The 21,843-nt window shown below is 45.5% G+C and overlaps 1 protein-coding gene across 1 annotated transcript; it reads left to right on the plus strand.

Moving 5' to 3' along the window:
• Positions 1–8,366: 8,366 nt before the first annotated feature.
• Positions 8,367–9,363, plus strand: tmem74 (transmembrane protein 74; the record flags this gene model as incomplete). Its single annotated transcript, XM_083760237.1, has 1 exon — positions 8,367–9,363. A coding segment is annotated over one exon (711 nt), but the record flags the coding sequence as incomplete, so codon positions are not given.
• Between the last annotated feature and the right edge of the window lie 12,480 nt (positions 9,364–21,843).

Genomic DNA, 21,843 nt, shown 5'->3' on the forward strand with positions numbered 1-21,843 from the left:
TTGTATTACAATAATCCATCCATCTTCAACCACTTATCCGTAGTCGGGTCGTGGGGGCAACATCTCCACCAGAGTGCTCCAGAGTAGACTTCCCTCTCCAGAGCAACATTAGTGACTTCCTCCTGGGGGATCCCGAGACGTTCCAAGGCCAGTGAGTCGATGTAATCCCTCCATCTGCACCTTGGTCTGCCCGGGGTCTCCTCCCAGTGGGCCGTGCCTCGAGGACCTCCCTAGGGAGACGCCCGAGAGGCATCCTAACCAGATGCCCGAACCAGCTGGCTCCTTTCCGGGCGAAGAAGCAGCTACTCTACTCCGAGTCTCTCTCGTGTGACTGAACTTCTCAGATGCCCGCCACCTGTCGAAGAAAACTCATTTCGGCCGCTTGTATTCTTGACCTTATTATTTCGGTCATGACCCACACTTCATGACCTATAGGTGAGAGTAGGAACGAAGATTGCTCGGTAGACAGAAAACTTTGCCTTCTGGCTCAACTCTCTTTTCGTCACGCATTTTCTGAAATTGTGCATTTAAATATGCAAATTATGCATTATGTATAGGAAAAAAATGAGAAAAAAGCTACTATACTGTGGAAGGGTTATCATATATTAATTCACTTATATGGACAATTTCATATCAGGTATGGTTTTTCCCACACAATTCATAATTAACATTCCAATTTTGGAGGTCTGGCTCATGGACTAAAAACTGGTTCTGATCTGAACTGAACCGGTTCCCAACCGGTGGAAATGGGGTTATTGTGAGTTTGTCGGCTATTCCCACTATGAGTACAGGTGTGTCTTGAGATTTTGAGTTGCCCTAGACTTGTGTGTATCTGTCTGAGTAATATTTTTGCTTCATGGCCCAGTAACTTCCTCTACCGCTGTTTGTCTCTTTTGTGTGTGTGTGTGTGTGTGTGTGTGTGTGTGTGTGTGTGTGTGTGTGTGTGTGTGTGTGTGTGTGTGTGTGTGTGTGTGTGTGTGTGTGTGTGTGTGTGTGTGTGTGTGTGTGTGTGTGCGTGCGCGCGCGTGCGTGCGTGTGTACTTCGTCTTCACCTGGATCATGCACACCTGCCTTTAATCGGCTGCTCACCCCCCTCAGCCAACACACCTGCCATCTATCAGCCCATCGCCTCTCCTGCATGTAAACCCCGGGCACCGAAAGTTTGCACACTCATCGCCAGATCGTTGTCTCAGCTCCAGCTGTGGTGAGTATGACACGCTTCAGGCCTCCAGATTGTACTAACTGTCTCTTTGTGAGTTCACCATCATTCCTCGTCTGCCTGCTTACCTGCTTGCTCCCGGTCTGCCTGTCATTCCAGCCTGCCCACGCTATTCACCATTGCTCCCAAACGCCACCAGCCATCCTCTACAAATAAACTCTGTCTGGGTTTCTCACACACACACACACACGCACGCACGCACGCACGCACGCACACGCATATACAAAGGCCCACAAACTTGTATCACAGCACCAGTGCCAGCAAGCTACTCAGTGCTTGGCACACATTACATATTTGGCCTGAAGTCAAGCATCCTTCATTTGCTTAATGAATGAAACCCACCCTTCCTCTTAAACGTTTGTCTTTATCATCTTTAACATTATGATATCACCATAATACGTAGAGTATGTGGTCAGGACCATATTTTGCTGCATTTGAACAGATTGGAGCACCAGATGCTGGTGAAACTTCATCAAAGGCAACTTAAATCATTAGCGTGCAAAACCATCTGCTGCATTGGGGAAACTTCAATTGATAGCAGCACCTCAATTATGATAACAGCATCAAGATAATCAGGGTAGATAAAGTGTTATTATCACAGGGCACTACTTTAAGGCAAAAATTGTTTTATATCAAGTCTTATCTTACCATGCATATGCACTCACTCACGCACGCATGCACGCACACACACACGCACACGCACACACACACACACACACACACACACACACACACACACACACACACACACACACACACACACACAAACAGGAAGATGTTACTAATCCACACTGCTTGTGTTGGGACACTGTCAATGAACCCCAAATCCCGAGTGCTAAATATGTAATGCCTGTTACCTAACCTAAAACAGCACCTCCCCTGATCCCCTTCTCTTAATTCCCCTGCCAACCTACTGTCTTGTACGGAAGTCTCCTCCATGGAAGGCTTTATGCGACTGACCCGAGGGTTTGCATGCCTGGCCTCCAAAACATCACAGTAACACGGTGCCACCGGCCTTATTAATAATGTACCGTCTGCCAGGGCAGACCAGGCCATGTCGGGCCATGTGCTCTGGGGCCGCTGTCAGTGTGATTACATGCAGTACAGTATGTTTGACAGTAGGCTATAGAAGAGCTGCAGCTCTTGTGCTCTAATCTAATCAACTTAACCACCACTTCAAAATGAATAGTTGGAGAAGCATAATGATTCTGATGGGGTCTGGAGGCATGTTTTATCTTCCAGACTCCCTCGTTCGTTATGGCTTCTTCACTCCATCAGTCGGACACTTCCTTTAACGCTTCCATTCACTCAGAAGCACATGTTCATGTCCGCTCACCCCTGTCACTCTCTCACTCTCTCTCACTCTCACATGCACGCATGCGCGCACGCACTCACGCTCTCTCTCTCACACACACACACACACACACACACACACGCACACGCACACGCACACGCACACGCACACACACACACAATTTTACAATTTACAATTTAGGCATTTAGCAGACGCTCTTAATCCAGAGCGACTTACATTTAGGCAAGAACAAAAGCATGGGAATACATCACATAAAAGCATTTATCATGAAACATGCGTAAGCTAAGAAGGTAACAGTGGAATATCTATATGATGAAACTATACATACACTATACATAATAAACTATACATATTCACTACTATGCTATACATATGTACTATGGCGTGCTATGACTATATACAATACAATTATAGTGCTGTCTACATAACATGCTATAAGTCTAAGTCAAATGCTATCTAAGCCAACAGAAATTCTATCTAAGGGGTTAGGGTAAGTGCTATGGGCCATGATGGAGTCTGAAAAGGTGGGTTTTCAGGCTACGGCGGAAGATTGGGAGTGATGCTGCAGTTCTGACTGCAATGGGAAGTGCATTCCACAGTTTTGGAGCCAGAAGGGAGAAGAGTTTGGGACGTGTGGAGCGTTGTCCCGGCGTTTTTAGTGAGGGTACTTCCAGTTTCCCTGCGTTGGCTGATCTGAGTGCGCGGGAGGGTTTGTAGGGTTCAATCATACTTGTAAGATATGGGGGAGCCATACCTTTGGTTGCTTTGAATGCCAGCATCAGAGTTTTGTATTCTGTGCGGGCAGCGACCGGGAGCCAGTGGAGGGAGCGGAGCAGGGGGGAGACATGTGAGAATTTTGGCTGGTTGAAGACCAAGCGAGCTGCTGCATTTTGGATCAGCTGGAGAGGCTTAAGTGCACATGCTGGTAGGCCAGTAAGGAGGGAGTTACAATAGTCGAGTTTTGACAAGACTGTTGTCTGGATTAGGAGCTGGGCTGATTCCTGGGTGAGGAACGGTCTAATTCGTCGTATGTTATAGAGTGTGAACCTACATGATCGAGTGACAGCTGTGATGTGAGCTTTGAACGAGAGCTGACTGTCCAGGACAACACCAAGATTCCTGGCTGTTGGGACAGACGTTACCAGGGCGTTGTCTACGGAAATAGTTAGCTCCTGCATAGGGCAGGACTTAGCTGGGAAGAAGAGAAGCTCAGTCTTGTCTGGGTTCAGCTTGAGGTGGTTGGAGGACATCCACTGTGATATGTCAGCCAGGCATGCAGTGATGCGCTCTTCCACCTGAGTGGCAGAGGGGGGGAAGGATAGGAACAGTTGTGTGTCATCGGCGTAGCAGTGATAGGATATATTGTGAGCAGAGATGATAGTGCCAAGGGATTTAGTGTACAGTGAGAAAAGGAGGGGACCAAGTACAGATCCCTGTGGGACCCCAGTTTGGAGGGTTCGGGGGGATGATAGCAGACCTTTCCAGGAAACCTGGTAGGTCCGATCGGTGAGGTAGGAGGAGAACCACTTTAGTGCCGTTCCACCGATGCCTAGCTCCGCTAGGGTTTCTAGGAGCAGCTGGTGGTTCACTGTGTCAAATGCTGCTGATAGGTCTAGGAGAATCAGTACTGCAGAGTGGGAAGCAGCTTGGGCAGCATGTAGTGCTTCTGTGACTGCCAGCAGGGCAGTTTCTGTGGAGTGGGCCTTCTTGAATCCGGACTGGTTGGGATCCAGCAGGTTGTTCTGTGAGAGATGGAGAGAGAGCTGGTTGGAGACGACACGTTCAATGGTTTTAGAAATAAATGAAAGGAGTGATACCGGTCTGTAGTTCTTGACATCTGAGGGGTCAAGGGTTGGTTTTTTGAGGAGTGGTGTTACTCTGGCTGACTTGAGGGCAGATGGGACGCAGCCTGAGGTTACTGAGGTGTTGATGATGGAGGTGATGAAGGGGAGCAGATCAGGTGCGATGGTCTGGAAGATTGGAGACGGGACAGGGTCAAGAGGACAAGTGGTAGGTCTAGAGGATGTTACTAGTTGTAGAACCTCGTCTGGGGAAAGAGGAGAGAAGGAGGACATGCATGGTATGTTGGGGTTGGTGTTGGTTGAGTCAGATGCCACTTTATGTGGGAGGGGAGGAAAGGAGCTGCTGATATCATCAACCTTCTTCTCGAAGTAGTTGACAAAAACATCAGCAGTGAGGGATGAGGGTTGAGTGGGGGGAGGGGGTTTAAGGAGGGAGGTGAAAGTGGAGAAGAGCTTCCTTGGGTTAGAAGTACAGGATTGGATTTTGGTGTGGTAGAAGGAGGTTTTAGCAGTGGTTAGTGAGTGGGCAAAGGCAGAGAGGAGTGAGTGAAAGTGTGAAAGGTCATCTGGTAGCTTTGACTTGTGCCACTTTCTTTCGGCTGCCCTTAGAGGTGTTCGTTCAGATCTGAGAGTTTCAGATAGCCAGGGAGCCGGTGGACATGAGCGAGCTGGCCTGGATGAGAGCGGGCAGTGTTGGTCGAATGCAGATGAGATAGAGGAGAGGAAGGATGAGGTTGCAGTGTCAGGTGAGAGGGAGAGGAATGACTCCAGGGAGGGTAGAGAGGAGAGAATAGAGGATGAGAGGGAGGAGGGGTTTAGGGATTTGAGATTGCGTCGGGAGGTGACGTTCGGGGGGTTAGTATGTTTAGGCGGGAGGGTGGAGAGAGAGAGGGAGAAGGTTATGAAGTGGTGGTCAGACCTACTTAAGGGGGTAACAGAGAGTGTGGAGGGAGAGCAGGCTCTGGAGAACACAAGGTCCAAAACATTACCAGCCCTGTGAGTGGGAGGGGAGGGAGATAGGGAGAGGTCAAATGAGGCCAGAAGGGATGTAACGGGAAGATACTTCTCTGCGGTAGGAAGGTTGAAGTCACCCAGTAGAATCAGAGGGGTGCCATCTTCCGGAAACGAGCTGATCAGAGAGTCTAGTTCTTCCAGGAAGTTCCCGAGAGTTCCAGGAGGGCGATATAGCACAATGAGGATGAGGGGGACTGGCTGTGATATTGAGATAGCATGAAATTCACATGTGGACAGAGAAAGGTGAGAGAGATTTACACACACACACACACACACACACACACATACACACTTGTCTCTCTGTCACTCACTCACTCACTCACTTTTCTCCCATCTACTCCTGCTCCCCCTTGTCTGTTTTCTTCTTCTTTTTTTTCTACACTCAGAGTTACATTAACACGGATCATTTTACAGTGTGAATCTCTGTGATCTTGTTCCTAACAGGCAGAAGCTCACGCTGGAGGAGGGGAGCGCTGTCATACACGCCACTTCCTAATCTACATTCCCTCCGTGGGCGTATTATCCCCGTGGCATGGAGACGCGCCACAAGGATTTATAGCCTGCCTCGCCCTCAGGCAGCAGAGCTGCCTCGCTCGCCCCCCCCCCCCCCCCACCTCTAAAGCCTGTGTGTGTGTGTGTCCTTGCCAGCAGGAGAAGTGGTGCACTGTAGCAGATAACATCTGATAGTATGCCGTGCCGTTGTTAGCTACTGAGTCAAGCACACAGCCACGCATCAGCATACAGTAGTCTCTCTCTCTCTCTCTCTCTCTCTCTCTCTCTCTCTCTCTCTCTCTCTCTCTCTCGCTTGTCTCTAACTATCTCTCTCTCTCTCTCTCTCTCTGCCTGAGGTTGACTAAAGTTAACTGCAGCCCGATCATGACATGCTCACAATGCACTGTCATCAGTCAAAGGGTGGGCACTGGGCACAGTGGGCACAGTGGGCAGTATACTCTGCAAACAACTTCTTAAAGTATAGTGGTATAAGTCTTCCAACTGGCTAAGTCTCTGTCAGTCCATCTGACCATCCATTTTGCTCTCTGTATCTCTCTCCCTCACACACATGCACGCACGCGCACACACACACACACACACACACACACACACACACACACACACACACACACACACACACACACACACACACACACACACACACACACACACACACACACTGTTAAATGGAATCTTGTTGGGAAACATGCCAAAGCTATTCTCCTGGCCACTATGACTCTGGGCAAATTGGTGACTCCATATTTATAGCTGATACTGCATGCTTGTGCTTCTAAATAAGGTAGATATACTGTAGCCTGCATGCCTACATATTAATAGGCGAGTTAAAGTGGGACAGCAAAATAGTTGAGAGCTTTTAAGCCTTTCTTTTCAAAACTGTTTGTTCTCTGTTTTTTATTTTTTTCTGTATTATTGATGGAGTTGCAGGGAACTACTGAGACAATGACTCTGACTGAAAAGCATGAATAAAAGAGATGACATGTTCTACTAAGAAATTAGAGGAGGTCACAAATCAGATGAGCCCCTTCACTCTCTAGATTAAACATGGATTAGAGGATGGCTTTGACATTGTGACCAGTACTTATCTTCTGCTGCTGGCAACTGGTGAACAGATGGTAGGCTATACATGATATGTACACTGCGGGTTTGCAATGTTATCTGAATTTCACTAGCCTTAGCCTATACTACATTTATTTTCCTCTCCAGAATGATATGATGGCAGCTGCTTTTGTAATCATATAGAGTCAGAGCTATTCATCAAATTGAGACTATATAAGAGCCTTATGTGCAGGTTCGTGGTTTTTTATATTTTGTATACGGCAGGGCTTTCAGTTAATTCACAATATACTGTAGGCAGAATCAAGACGGGATGCAAAATATGAACTTCAAGTCCCAGAGTTCCGTTGAGATTCTTTTCAAATCCCCCCCTTAGCTCTCGTGTGCTTCTCTCTGTGAGCGGTTGTGTGATGCGATCTCAATCGGTCCACGGATACCGGGAGCTCTTTTCAGCACCACAGAGGCTGGCTAAGCCGAGCGTGGGAGGGACCTACAGACAGACACTCTGCACAGCATCGAGGAGGGTTAATATTCACCTACTCGTAAACCGCGTTTTATCAGCCGCGCCTGTTTGTAGAATCTGTCTATGAAGAAAACCAGAGGCGAGGAATGTTGAATTACCCGAGCGTAGTAAGTATACTTTTATGTATTTGTTCCCGGTGAGCTTCAGTGGCTGTGATTATAGAAAACGGTTGTGGATGATCCACCCTTGCATTGAAAAGCATCTTACCTAGCCTACTAGCCTACTGCCCCATTCAGGCTAAAGCATGCTGTTGTAGCTAATCGTTTTATTCTAGATTGACAATAATTATCTTGCGGTGTGATTGTGTAACCTATACACATTTATGAAGAAGCTATAGCCTATTTCATATGTTGTTATGGATGTTGATGGACCAAGACATCTTATCCAAAGGTTCAACCGTTCATCTGTTCTGCTTTTCTGATAGGATTTCAGTTTGTCTAATCTAGGTTTACTAGGATTGCTTTCCTAATTGGATATTAAAGGTTCTCACAATTACACCTTAAGCGCATTTCACGAACAGACCAGGGATTTAACACATAAACAAGCGGACAAACTTTTAAGTAGGCTCGTCGATAAAACAATAGTGCACTTTGATAACTTTTGCATATAGGCTATATACACGGTCGGTAACACACCACACTGGCGCATTAAATTGCTCTATAGGGGCCAATCTTAATTAAGTCCTGTCTGTGTGTGTAACTCAGTCAGAACTGATGTCTGTCCTCTTATCAGGAATGCTGCGGACTGGAAACGCCGCGGAGAAATAATTAGCGTGAAGTCAACTGGGGAATGGCTTCCCAGGAGCTGCTTCCCATAGATAAGGAAGAAGACGGACAACCCGGCGATGATGACGATCGGCGCGGCGGCGCCTCCGGCCCGCAGGGCCGCTCAACAGGAGGAGACGCGCTCCTCTCCAGAGGACGGGGCTGCAGCCGGCGGGGACGCCGCTGTAATTCAGCACCAAGGACGGCGCCCAGTGCGGAGGTTAAACTAGGTCACCTGGGGGAGGAGAGAGCGGCGAAAATCTGCTGCGACACGGAATTGGAGACCTCGTTCACTTACATCGATGAGAACGTTAACCTGCGACTGGCCAGCCCGGGGACGACTCCGAGTTGCAAAGGTCTCCACAATAAAGCCATGCAGTGCAATGGCGACAGCTGCTGCCTCGTCGAGGCGTTGCCGGAGCCCTCGCTCATGATGTCCGAGGACGACCTCTCCTCCGCGGACAGCTCCTCGGTTGACTATGGGTTCATCAGCGCCGTCACGTTCCTCGTGACCGGAATCTCCCTGGTGGTCATATCCTACGCGGTGCCGCGTGACGTCGCGGTGGACAATCGCGAGAGCGTGTCGGCCAGGGAGATGGAGCGCCTGGAGATGGAGAGCGCGCGCGTGGGCGCGCACCTGGACAGGTGCGTGATAGCAGGCCTGTGTCTGCTGACGCTGGGCGGCGTGGTGCTCTCCACGCTGCTCATGGTGTCCATGTGGAAGGGCGAGCTGTACAGGAGGAAGCTGGTGGCTTATTCCAAACGCTCGACCAAACTGTATGGCTCCATCAACCTGAAACCAACTAGACCCAGTCCCACTCAGTCTTCGGCACACTTGCCATTGGAGGACGAAATGGAAGAGACTTTGGCCTAAAAATGAACTAACTGAATGAATGAATGAATGAATGAATGAAACTTTTTTTCATGTATTATATTATGGCATAACACCTAACCAACATTTGATATATAGACTAAACATAATGCATTGGCAAACATCATAATACAATTTAAATGCCAAGTGCAATTCTATACAGACCCATACAAGTGGTATTGTTTAGTAGATAACTAAAACAAGGCTGTATATCACTACTAACAGAATGGATAACACAATATACTCTGATGTCAATCAAGTGAGGAAAAAATATTTATATCAAATTGTTGCCACGTCGAAAAGCATGTATGGCTGCAAAACATACTGTATCTACTGTAAATGAGCAGCACAACCTGCAAACAGCTTCATGTCACAAAATAATATATTGGACCATATTTTTATGTACCCTACATGCAATCCCAGAGAGTTGTCATTTATTATTAAGGATATCCATATTTAATGTGAATAGTTCCAACAGTGAAGCGCTGCATACACACTCTTCTCAGGGAGAGGTGAAAGTGTCAGTCTTAATGGGCGCGCACAGTAAAATCCTGAGTGATGATTTAACTCGGAGAGTATAACATTTTATTTTGCTGTGCAGACAGCAAGAACAGAGAGCTGTTTAGCCTGCTTTAGAGTATGATTTACTTTACTTTTACAGGTTAAAAAAAACCTGTAAGGGTTTTTTTTGGAAGTCCATTATTTTCCCATTTATTCCATATTTACATGCACTCTCTGAGATAAAAGAAAATAACATTGAGGATTTCACTGTGTATCAGGTCCGAAATGGCAGGACATTATGGTCAGTGATGCATGGGGTAATATCCAGTGGCAGTTGCTCTGGTGCAGTGCTGAGCTAGAGCTTTTACAACCACTGGTACTTGAACCCCCCTCTGGTGGTATACACAGAGAGAGGAGTCTCCTAAAAAAGGTGAAAAAAGACAGTGGAAGAAGTGGAATGAAATATTTACATTTACTACTATAGTTCTTCTGACCGCAAGCAATTGGTTGAAATAGGGCGGCGGCTATATCCAGCCGTGCTGAAATGAGCATGACAGCACATAGCCGTTAATAGAAGATTAGAGAAAGGATTAATCACATTATAAATATGAATATCATCAGCTGTGCTGATGATTATAGTGATTAGACGGTTTTGTCAGCGCAGCAGCGTTATTGGCTTAGGAATAGAACAAAAAGGGCAGGTCTACGCTCCAGTATTTTAATCAGTTATTATGGTGGAACCTGGAGAGCCAAATAGTTTCTGAGGTGGTACTTAACACATTCTGACCTGAGATCAGATTCACACGAGGTTTCCGCCGGACACACACTGGTCTGATGAACCCATTCTGACCTGAGATCAGATTCTAGAAATGTCAGTCGCTCTTCGATTTTTCAAAAATAGCAGACCTACAAGCTCGTATCGCGCCACTCGGTGGCGCGATATGAGCTTGTAGATCTGCTATTTTTCAATAGCTAAAGCATAACATGATGCTGACACCAAAATGGGTGCCCGTTCAGAATGGGTTAAAAAGGTTGGGAAGCAATGAGCTAGTGAACCCAGGTTTGATTGCCCTTTGGCAGCATTGACACCTACAGCACAGAACCACCAGCCTCCTCTCCTCCCTCCATTCCTTCTTCTAACACCAGCCCCCCGGCCCTCCCACCCCTTCTGATCTCTTCTTGTTGGTTAGTCAACAGTGTCTGCAGTGTATATTCTGTCTACACCGCTGATTCTCAACCCTCTCAAACCCAGTTTGATGTACAGTGCATTAGGCCACAGACTGCTCCCTTTGATAGGATTGTTGGGTCCATTTGGTTCTTAACTATCAATAACTCACCTGGGGACCCCCTGTAACCCCCCGAAGGGCCACTGGGGGTCACGGACCCCACAAAATGTACGGTTTAAGTGCCTACAAAGTATGTTTAATTAATATTTTTTTCAATGTTTTTTTGTGGCTTTCACCTTTATTTTTTTATGGAGGGACAGACAGTAGGCTGACAGGAAATGGGGAGAGAGATGAGGGCAAGACATGCAGTAAAGGCCGTCGGGATCGGGAGTCGAACCCACGGCACTCTGCCAGACTGGATTACCAGCCAAGGTGCCTGGACCACTGAGCCATGGCCCAGGCCTGTACGGTTTAAATTTAATACATCCCTCCATCCCTCCCTTCTCTCTCTCTCTCTCTCTCTCTCTCTCTCTCTCTCTCTCTCTCTCTCTCTCTCTCTCTCTCTCTCTCTCTCTCTCTCTCTTACTCTATCTATAAAGACAGTATTAAGATCTAGAGAAGAAGGGTATCATACGTTTAAAAGGTTATATTCAATGTTAATGATTTGCTGAGTGCTTACCATAATTTAGCAGTGGAATTTATAATGAAGCAAAGAGCATGCCATGGCTAAAGAGCTTTTTAGACGTGAGGAATAGCCTATTTTATGGAAACAAGCCAAAATCCTGAGCCAAAGTGCTGAAGGAGCATCTCCATTCTCCACTGGAAAAAAAACATCTTGTTCTCTGAAGCGCAGCCATTTCTATGAACCTTGCCACCAGTTGTTTTGTTTCAGTTTTTCCCCTGGGAGGGAGTTCTCTGTATTGTCTGAAGACCGCTGCAAAATAGGCTACTTTTGTTTAGACTTACCACAAAAGCAGAGCAATTTCATGGACATAGAATTCACATTTTCAATTCATGCCAATTCGTGCCAGGTTCTCTGGCACAAACGTTTAACAGAAATGTGATCACGCATAGCAACTCGCTACACGGAATATAAGACAAGTGCCAATGAGCCTGTTGCAACGATTCAAGTAGCAAATGGTGTCCTGTTACCTTGTTTTCTCTCCTCGTCTCTTCATTCCCCAGGCGGCGCGGCCCCGTGACTAAAATTCAAGGCGTATATTCAAAATGATATGAGTCAGCCTGCATTAATGAGCCGCTTAGACAGGCTGATTACTCAACGGCTCGGGGCCAAGCTATTGTTGTGCTTCTCCGTGTGCTGGCCTGACAGGAGGAATCATAACATGCAGAAAGAACACTGGACGAACTACACTGAACAGGCTTGGGAGTCGGGACACACCGCTAATGAAGCGCTTAGGGACACTTTTCTACAGTATGAGAGAGGAGAAATGTATAGCCATTAAAAGCCTGACTACTATCCTATGAGACTGGGGTTATTATTTTGAAACCATCATTTGTTTGGGAGGAGAAGTAACTGCTGCATGAAGCAATGATCATTGAGTCTTTCCATAGCTGGCTTGTCATTCGCTCACATGCGGCCCACTGGGAGCCAGCAAGTCTGTGCATCCGTGACCAACTGCCACCGAGTTTTTAAATGGGATGTGAAATGCAACATGAAGAGGTTTTCCAGGAAAGGTAATAACAGAGAATGAGGCAACAACAATGTCCTGTTGTTTTCACAGAAGCGTAGCAGCGTACTGTAGATACAAACTGCAGGGCAGCAGGGATGCAGCACTGCTACAACACTTCACTCGGCAGGGAGTCCTGAACATCACAGACCATGTGGGCTTCTGTTCTGGGAACACCTGGAGAGCTGATTTAACGTGTGCTGCTTGCCATCTAGAGCTACTGTAAAGCTCTCAGACACACAGCTCTTTATCTATACCTTAATTTATTGTATATGCTGTAACTATTTTGCTCTTGGCTCACAATGACAATCTTATGAGCAGAGACCTTATGAGAGAGGACGGAGAGATGTTAGTGACTTTGTGTCACAGCAGTGCCAAGGACATTTTTTATCACCTGTCAGTCAGTACCACATGCATTCCAAAGTGCCCTCATCTGTCTGTGACTGTGACTTTTGCAATGCACAGGCAAACTACACCAAAAAACCCAACTGCAGACATCAAAGAACTTCAGTGGAAGTGTAAATGCACTGGTATTTAGTTACACTATGCCTCTCCATTTTCCTTTCTATCGTCTTGTTTACCCCCTCTTCCAGCCGCGTCATCCCGTCTCTCTTCCTTTTCATTCCCTCCCTCCTCTTTGTCCTCCTCTTCCCTCCCGCTTGGCACAGGGCCTTGGAACCCCGCACCAATCCCTCTACTCATCTAGCAAGCTCCTAGATGTGTTTTTGTGGATTTAGTGGAGGATTTACTTGAAGCGACAGCGTTTCACACGTCAAGCTCGAGTGTGTGTTTCCAGGGGTTTCACGCGTAAGCTCTTTATCCTTGAGCTGTGTGCAGCTAAAAGCGGCCTTATTGATATTTGGTCGGCTCCACTGTGAGCCCATCCCTCCTCCAGGTATCACCAGAGAGCCGCTCAGCTGCTGCCATCAGCATCATTTCCCCAACACAGTCAAATCCAGAGTGTTCATTTTACTCTGAAAGTCCATTTGGCATATTCTCAGAGTTAAACTGACACTCAGGATTATGCAGTGAAGGTATTATATTATTACACTCTGTCACCTCTGGCAGTGATAATGCTGTGTGTGTGTGTGTGTGTGTGTGTGTGTGTGTGTGTGTGTGTGTGTGTGTGTGTGTGTGTGTGTGTGTGTGTGTGTGTGTGTGTGTGTGTGTGTGTGTGTGTGTGTGTGTGTGTGTGTGTGTGTGTGTGTGTGTCTTTCAGTGTCTTACATAATTGGAAGTATAGCCATAACCACTGGCACTTCCCTATAATTCATTGACCTGGGTCTCCCAGGGGTCTCCCAGGGGTCTATCGTCTCCCAGGGGTCTATCTATATCTGGTCCCTTCCTTTTTTCCATCTACTGAAAATGGCCCTTCTATAAGCTCACAACATGCCGCTTTGCATTGTGTAGTGAGCTACATCTTCTATTTGTGCAGACTGATCGGACATTTTTGCATTTCTTTCCCTATTTTTGTAGAATATTCACCTATGACATGCCCAGAAGGATCATGTCCCTGAGACACTTAACCCCTAAAACTGCCCCCAATACAGTACGTAGGACGGGTTAAATACAGATACCATTTCACTTCAAGTACCACAAAGGAGTGTGGACTAAATTATGCATTATTATGACTAGAAATGTGCACTCATGGAGCAGATACAGTATGTATACAGTATGTATATGTACAGAAGTGAAAAGTGCTTTTGGAGGTGTGCCGTTTGGGGGATAACCATATGTTGCAAACAATGAGTTGTCACATGACTCACAAAATCATTGTTACCTACTGTAATTTGGTGAAGATTGGTTAAAAATACAAATAAAATAAAATAAATCTATAACATTTGTGACATTATGGGTGTAAGTGAACTCTGATTTGGCATTTGTTTGATTTGGCAACCTCCCACAGCTTTTGGAAGCCATTATAGACAATCGCTATGGAATGTCACAAATTGTTGATACATGATGATGATACATGTTCATCACATTACTCTAGAGATAATCTCTCAAAACAGATTATGCTATTACCGCCCTGCATGGGCGAAAAGTTGTTGTTTGGTTCAAATAAATATAAAAAACACGCAGGAGAGCAGCCTATCGTACTGTGCATACATTATACCTTTGTCATTACCGAACAAGTTCCCAGATTGCTCCAGAGATAATCTAGCAAAGTGTCAGTTTTGGAAAAGAAATCATGAAAAAAACGGTGTTTTGAAGAACATGCAAAATGCCGTATATCGGAATTGGTCAGCAGATGTGACCCTGCAAATATTGGATATCGGTCATAATTTCATAATCGTGCACCCTTAAACTGTCGACTGCTTAGGCAGTTGCTCAGGATACACTTAACCTGGCTATGTTTTTCTGTTAGTGTGCTTGCAGCTTCATCGGTTCACATTGTTCAGCCTTTCTAGGCCTGGTCACATGGTTTCATTTCTTTTACACTAAATTAATGTTCAACACGTTGGAGAGATCCCCCTCCCTGTCTTTGTATTTGGCACTGCTTTTCACTTCTGCTGTTGTGTTTTGGAATACTCAATGGTTCAGTGGTTTATTATGCTGCGTGTATAAGTAAGACATATTGTTTCCACTGGACAATGCCCGTTCTTAGAGACAGCACAACGATGCATGCATCCATGACAAATGGATTTGCATTTCTGGTTGGCCATGTCAGGGTGGCGGTCTAGAGAAGCACTTTGTCACTCGGCCGTGTCAGGGTGGCGGTCTAGAGAAGCACTTTGTCACTCGGCCGTGTCAGGGTGGCGGTCTAGAGAAGCACTTTGTCACTCGCTTTAGTGGCCAGACACAGTGCTCTCCCTCAGCTGCATCGTCCATCCTTCAGCCTGCCATACCCAGACACAAGAATGTCTATGAAGCCATTTCCTGTGTTGTCCTTGGCACTTAAAATCACTTTCTCGGGCAGCTGAACTATCAGTCTGCTGACTGCTATGGTAGGCGAAAGAGGAAATGAGGTGATTGTTTGGGTCAATCTTACAGTAAAACCACTTAACCACTGCAAGGAGGCAGCAGAGGGTAAATCTCTCTTCTGTCTCTGACTCTCTGTCCATCTCTCTCTCGTCACAGTGTGTGTGTGTGTGTGTGTGTGTGTGTGTGTGTGTGTGTGTGTGTGTGTGTGTGTGTGTGTGTGTGTGTGTGTGTGTGTGTGTGTGTGTGTGTGTGTGTGTGCACGCCTGCAGAGTTGCAAAGCTGACTTTTACATTGGGCAGTGAATTTTATATGGGCAGTTTGCTACACTGTAAATGGCTGAGTGTTCATTTAACTGAAGCACTTGCTTTAAATGCCCCTCCAGAGAAGTTTTGAAGTTTGTAAAAACACTCTGATGAATATGTTGTTTAACATGGTTTTCCCCGCATATTAAAAAAGAACCACACTCAAGGTACGGTCATACGGTCATACCGAACTATATGGCTGCACAGTGCAGACCGATAAACGCAGATTGTGCGCGGCCACATGTTTTGTGTAGCCAGAGCAGCGTTAAAAACGGAGAACTTTGCAGAAACTTCTGCCTTGAAGTTGCCAGGTCGCAAAACATAGAAAACCGTGCAAGCTTCCCATTGAAATGAAGGTTGGGAGAGGCTTATTGTTGGTATCAGCCGATAACGCAGGAGTCTGTCATTAGAATGCCCTCTAGGGCCTAGACTGATGGGAGATGCTGAGGTGGAGCCCCAAACACCTACCATCAGCCCCCAGTATTTACCATTACCCCACAATTTGCTACACCCAAGGCATTCGTTCACTTTCACTGAGTTGAACCCACGACCTTGTGGTCCAAAGGTGAGAGCTCTACGACTGAGCTACCCAGACATTGAAAAGCATTGGCAGAATCCACTGCATACGCGGAATCAATGTTTGGCGGGACCGTACCCTCATTGTGAAATTCTGGATCTATGAATATTCAAATACTGTATGCAAATATCAAGGTATCATCCAGCTGCTGCTGCTGCTGAAACCAAAGTGGTTTTATTTCAGCAAGTGGCCAATTTGCATATATTGGTCCAAAAGAGCTCTCTGGTGGCAAGTCCTGCACATATAACAGTATATAGCTTAATCAAAGTCATGTATCCAAGAAACTGCATGGGAAAACATATTATTTCATGGAGGGGGACTTTTAGTTGGTTTCACCTTTTTCAAACAATGTATGTGCTAAATGGGAGATGGAAACACCTTTGCCAAATAAATTCTAAGTAAGGTCTGTCACAGAAAACATTTAACTCACATGCCTAATCAGCTGTTTCCGCTGTTGGTGTCTTCCTAGGTATTCCCGCAATGTCTGAAATCATAGCTGGTAATAACAACAACAGGTTGGCCTACGTGTGGACTGATGAGGGAGACCAAAATATTCCTCAGACTCTTTTTTTTGTTGTTATCAAATGTTTTTTATTTTAAGACAAAAATCACAATAATACACGTTAACAACATGAATGACTTAAAGAAAACAAAACACATATAAAACAACACAACAACAGCAAAAGCAAGGAACACAAAAACAAACAATCCCACCCACCCCTCCCCCCCGAGACCAAAGATGCCACAAAATGTCATTACTCCTACTACTGTGCAATGGAGACAACAAATAAATAAATAATAATAATAATAATAATGATTAAACCATGCCCTTAACCAAATCTGCAATACCAGACCAAATCTCAATGTTTTCCTCTTTTGCACCATGCAATCTTGCTGTAGACATCTCTAGATAAATGATGTCTAGAAAGGTCAAAGCCCATTGGCGAAATGACAATGTATGAGGCGGTTTCCAGTGCGAAGCAACCATCTTCTTTGCGGCCGTTACGCCAGCAAAGAAGACACGAATACGGGTGTTATTTAATGGCAACTGGGATACATCATTTAATAAGAATAGAGATGGGGAGGGTGTGATGTTAACTAGTCGAAAGGTTAGTAGCAACCAAATTCCAAAATGTGAGGACACTCGGACACTCCCACACCATATGAAAGAATGTACCTATGGCGTTTGACGTGCAGAAAGTGCAGTTGTGATTATTTAAAATCCGCATAGCACACAATCTGGGGGGGGTTAAGTATGTCCTATGAACAAAATTTAGATGAATTTGTTGATGATCAGGATTCCTAGAAGACAGGACAACATTAGACCTTCCTCAGACTCTTTCATATTGTTGTATATTTCATAATATATTTGCCAATATCAACCAATTACCCACTTTGGGTGTTGGCTAGATTGAGGCCACACCCTGACGAGTGCACCTTTGTCCCAATCACTATAAATGTGAGCAGGTCCTGAAGGCATTTCTTTGTCAAAATGTTGGTACTCTTACTACGAGCTGTGCAACCTTTCTTTTCTGTTCATGTTTATCACCTGAGGTCAGCACCTCCCCACTTTTGGTGTGCGCTCCTATGCCTTTGTTTGTTCAGTGTCAGCCATTAAAAAAAACTCCTGTTAGGGCCGGAAATGACTTTACCTGCATGTTTAGTGACGTGGAGAATTTATTACATAATGATCAAGGTTCATACGGATTCATTTCTATTATGTACTCTCTATTGCGTGGCCAATGCCCAAGCGAGGGCATACACAAATCTAGAGAAAGGTGGGAGTCAGATTTAAATATTATTATTGATGAAGAGCTATGGTCTGATTTGTGTCGTGACAGCCTCTCTGCTACTGTCAATTCTAGGTATAGACTGTCTCATAATTTTCTCCACCAACTTTATTATACACCTCAAAAGTTGCATAGATACCTACAAACCTGAGATCTCAGATTTATGTTTTAGGTGTGGTACGGAAGAAGGCTCATTTTTGCACTGTACATGGCAATGTATAAAAGTTAAAACATTCTGGCATGATATTTGTGATACACTGGCTAAAATTATAGATGCTCCCTTCCCGTTGGATCCTGAACTTTGCCTTTTAGGAAACTTCAGTGCAATCAGTGCAAATTTAGGTAGACACAAAATAAAATGTATAGAGGTTGCTAGAAAATGTATTGCAATAACGTGGAAGTCTGACTCCCCCCAACCTATCGCAAGATGGTTCTCAGAATTGAACAGTTGTGTCCCTCTTGAGAAGATTACATATATTTTGAGAAGTTCAAGGGGTTTTGAGAATTCTTTGAAGATTTGGCAGCCCTATTTGAATTACATGGAGACTTTGTCCTTACCTGTATCAGTATTGTTATAGCTATCTCAGTCTGGATCGATTGCTACCGGAAACAATTTTCTCTGTATAGTAGATTTGTCGCTTGTTTTGTTTTGTTTAGTTTAGTTTAGTTTTTTGTTTGTTTTCCACGTTTTTTGTATAATATTATTATTGTTATTGTTATTATGCTTTAACTGTGTTGTATTATATGTATGTGGGTTTGTATGTGGGGAGGGGGGAGGCCTGTGGACAGGTGTTCTGTGTATTTTGTGAAAATTTGAAAATAAAAACAGAATATTCAACAAAAAAAAACTCCTGAAGATCCCTCCTACCTTCAACTTTGGACAAAACTAGTCTACACCTAGTTTATTCGCTCCAAACCAATTGATGGAAACACGCCTATTTCACATTTTGTTTAAATTGTTCGTAACAATTTAGGGAAGCAGAGCAACAGACAACTAGTGCCATATATATATGTATGTGTACCACTGAATCGGATGTTTCCACGGCTTAGGCAGACATTAGCATGCTAATGAACGGCACAAACAGATAAATTGCATGATCGCTTAACCTCCTGATCCCCTCGCTCTGCTTTCTTCCTCCTGTTGTGAATCAGGCGGTCTTGCCTATCCTCTGCGCTCCTCTTAATTTGATTTGTATCAAATTGCTAATGCAGTTACTGTATATGTCATGCATGGCTCCGTGTGTATGTGTTTCCCCCATTATGCCTGTGCATTTACCTCTAATTACAGTGAATAATGATTGCTTGCTGGTTTGTACTGTGGGAAATAAGTGGACCAGAACACAACCTTTAGACAGCCATCCAGTGAGCCAAAGGCACTGTATGTCTCATCTCATCCTGCTGAAACCAGGACCAACCCTTGACTAACAAAACAATATAGACGGATAGGCAATAGGCATCCTGAGTCATCTGGCATGTTCATCCCTATATACACAATCCACATTATGTGTATACGTGTGTGCATCAGCATTCCGTGTGTGACCTTGTGTGTCTGCTTGTTGTGTGCTCGCATGCATGTGCATAAGGCGCGTGTGCACGTGATTAGCAACACCAAACTGTATACAGGCTGCTCATCCATTCACTGTGTGTGTGGTTTCCCAGCCACCTCCAGTGCACTACACGGCTCACTCACGACGTCAACATGGCCCGCTGACAGCCGGAGAGAAAGGAGAGTACACAATCAGCTCTGTTTAGACTAGGCTGATAGGGGATAGGCCCCTGGATGGATGGAGTCAGTGGTGTCGGGTCTGAGTCTGGGTCTGGGGGCCGGAGAGCCCCTGAGCTGGAGACTGGAAGCAGGCGCAGGCCGGGCTGATTGTCTGCGCTGCGTTCCATTTACTCCCAGTGTTGTGTTACCAGGGAACATCATGGGACTGGTGAGAGATGATACCGGCCAGTGGGAGAGAGCCAGCAGGATGTGGAGAAGAGGGATGCTGACAGGCTGAAGGCGCATGCACCAACACACGCACGCACAACACACAAGCATGCGCGGTCGACTCGTCACGCTAGTGCATGCGATGCGTGTGCGCAGGCATGCTGTCTGTTTGGGTCTGCAGTCCGATGCAGGCTTTTGTTTTCTCTCTCTTGTTTTTGCTTTTGTTTGTGTCTTTGCCCATTTGATTTTCCTTTTCAACATGCATGGTGCACAAAAGCTAGGCTGAAACAGCTGGTAATGATTCTACTACGACGAGGAAATAATTGTTTAATGTTTTCCGAACATTAGAATTTGTTTACCAACCATAATCTACTTTTTTGCTCATTGTAGATTATGTTGAGTGAAGGCAGGGGCAGCCCATACCAGGAGAGAGCAGCAAAAATGAAAGCAAATTTTATCACACTGATTATTACATTGACACTGTATATATACACTGTAACAATTAACCCAATCAACAACCAACACTCCATGTGTTGTTGTGCATGTACTGTATGTGTTTCAAAACGGTATAGGGAACAGGAACTCCGAATAATATCATGTAATAAGAGTCTGTTTTATACTCATATGCTGGTGTCTTGCTTTAATGACTGCAGTCATCCTGAAGATGGCAGCATGAGACCTCGCAAATAGAATTTAGCAGCCTGAACTCCCAGCATCATTTTTGCAGGGTCCTGAATGTTCAGAGAAAAGGCTCTGTCTATGAAATGCAGAGCTTTATAATTCACGTTGGACAACAAAAAGAAGGGGGGGGGGGGGGGGGGGGGAGCAATAGAGTGATAAAACAAATGTCCAGTTAAGGTTCAAGTTGACGTTTTGAGCTATATAGAAACTTCAGTGCATTAATTTGTCGCAATGTATTCAGTTAGCCCATGAGTACATTTATGAATGCAGAGACACAACTTCCTCCAGAGCTCTCCTCTGAGAACCCTTCCATCCCCAGTGTGCTATTGTGCAACATCTGGCTCCGTCTGAGTATTGATCTTGGCTGGGGTCAACATGCGAGGCCTAGTGTGAGTTAAGTGCACAGGTTCTCTGTAAGGACCTTTTGTTTGTCCCACTGTGCATTTACCATCAAGTGTTGCTCTAACATGAGTGAGGAGAGAGAGAGAGAGAGAGAGAGAGAGAGAGAGAGAGAGAGAGACAGAGAGACAGAGAGACAGAGAGACAGAGAGACAGACAGACAGACAGAGTTGGTCCCACAGGAGATCAACCGACCAGCAGCTGAATTATTCATCCTGGCCAATAGCTCTTCAGAGCACCAGGAGTCTGGGATGATGAGAGACTATAAAACACTCAAGCACCTCCACACAGATCTCTTCCCATGTCTTGCATTCTCTCTCTGTAGATCTGATTCTGTATACAAATTAAACACACCTCCTTTCCCGTTCTCCTATATCTTGTTATATATGTATGTATATATTTTCTCCTCCTCTAGCTCCTCTCCTCTGCCCCCCCCCCTTCCTTTCCTCCTCCTCTCCTTTCCTCCTCTCCTCTCCTCTCCTCTCCTCACAGGTTTCTTTCGTTACCTTTCTGCCACAGCAATGGAAAGTGTTTTGCAACTGATATACAGATGATGATGCCTAGGATCTGATGTCTTAACACAATAATACCTCCACCCTGCCCCCCTCCTTGGTCTCCGTGAAGGAGGCTCTTTGCGGGAAACACTAGCATACAATCCTATCTGCTCACATCTCAGGTTTCCCAGTGGCACAGCAGCACCCTGATGCAAGGCGATGCATTCTCATCATTCTAACCTTCAGAATTTGCCCCCCACCCGTTCTCTTGCTTCATGTATACTCTGTTGTAATGACGGCATTGCTCACTGAA

Source organism: Protomyctophum parallelum, assembly GCF_964188405.1.
Source record: "Protomyctophum parallelum genome assembly, chromosome: 3".
Classification (NCBI taxonomy): Eukaryota; Metazoa; Chordata; class Actinopteri; order Myctophiformes; family Myctophidae; genus Protomyctophum; species Protomyctophum parallelum.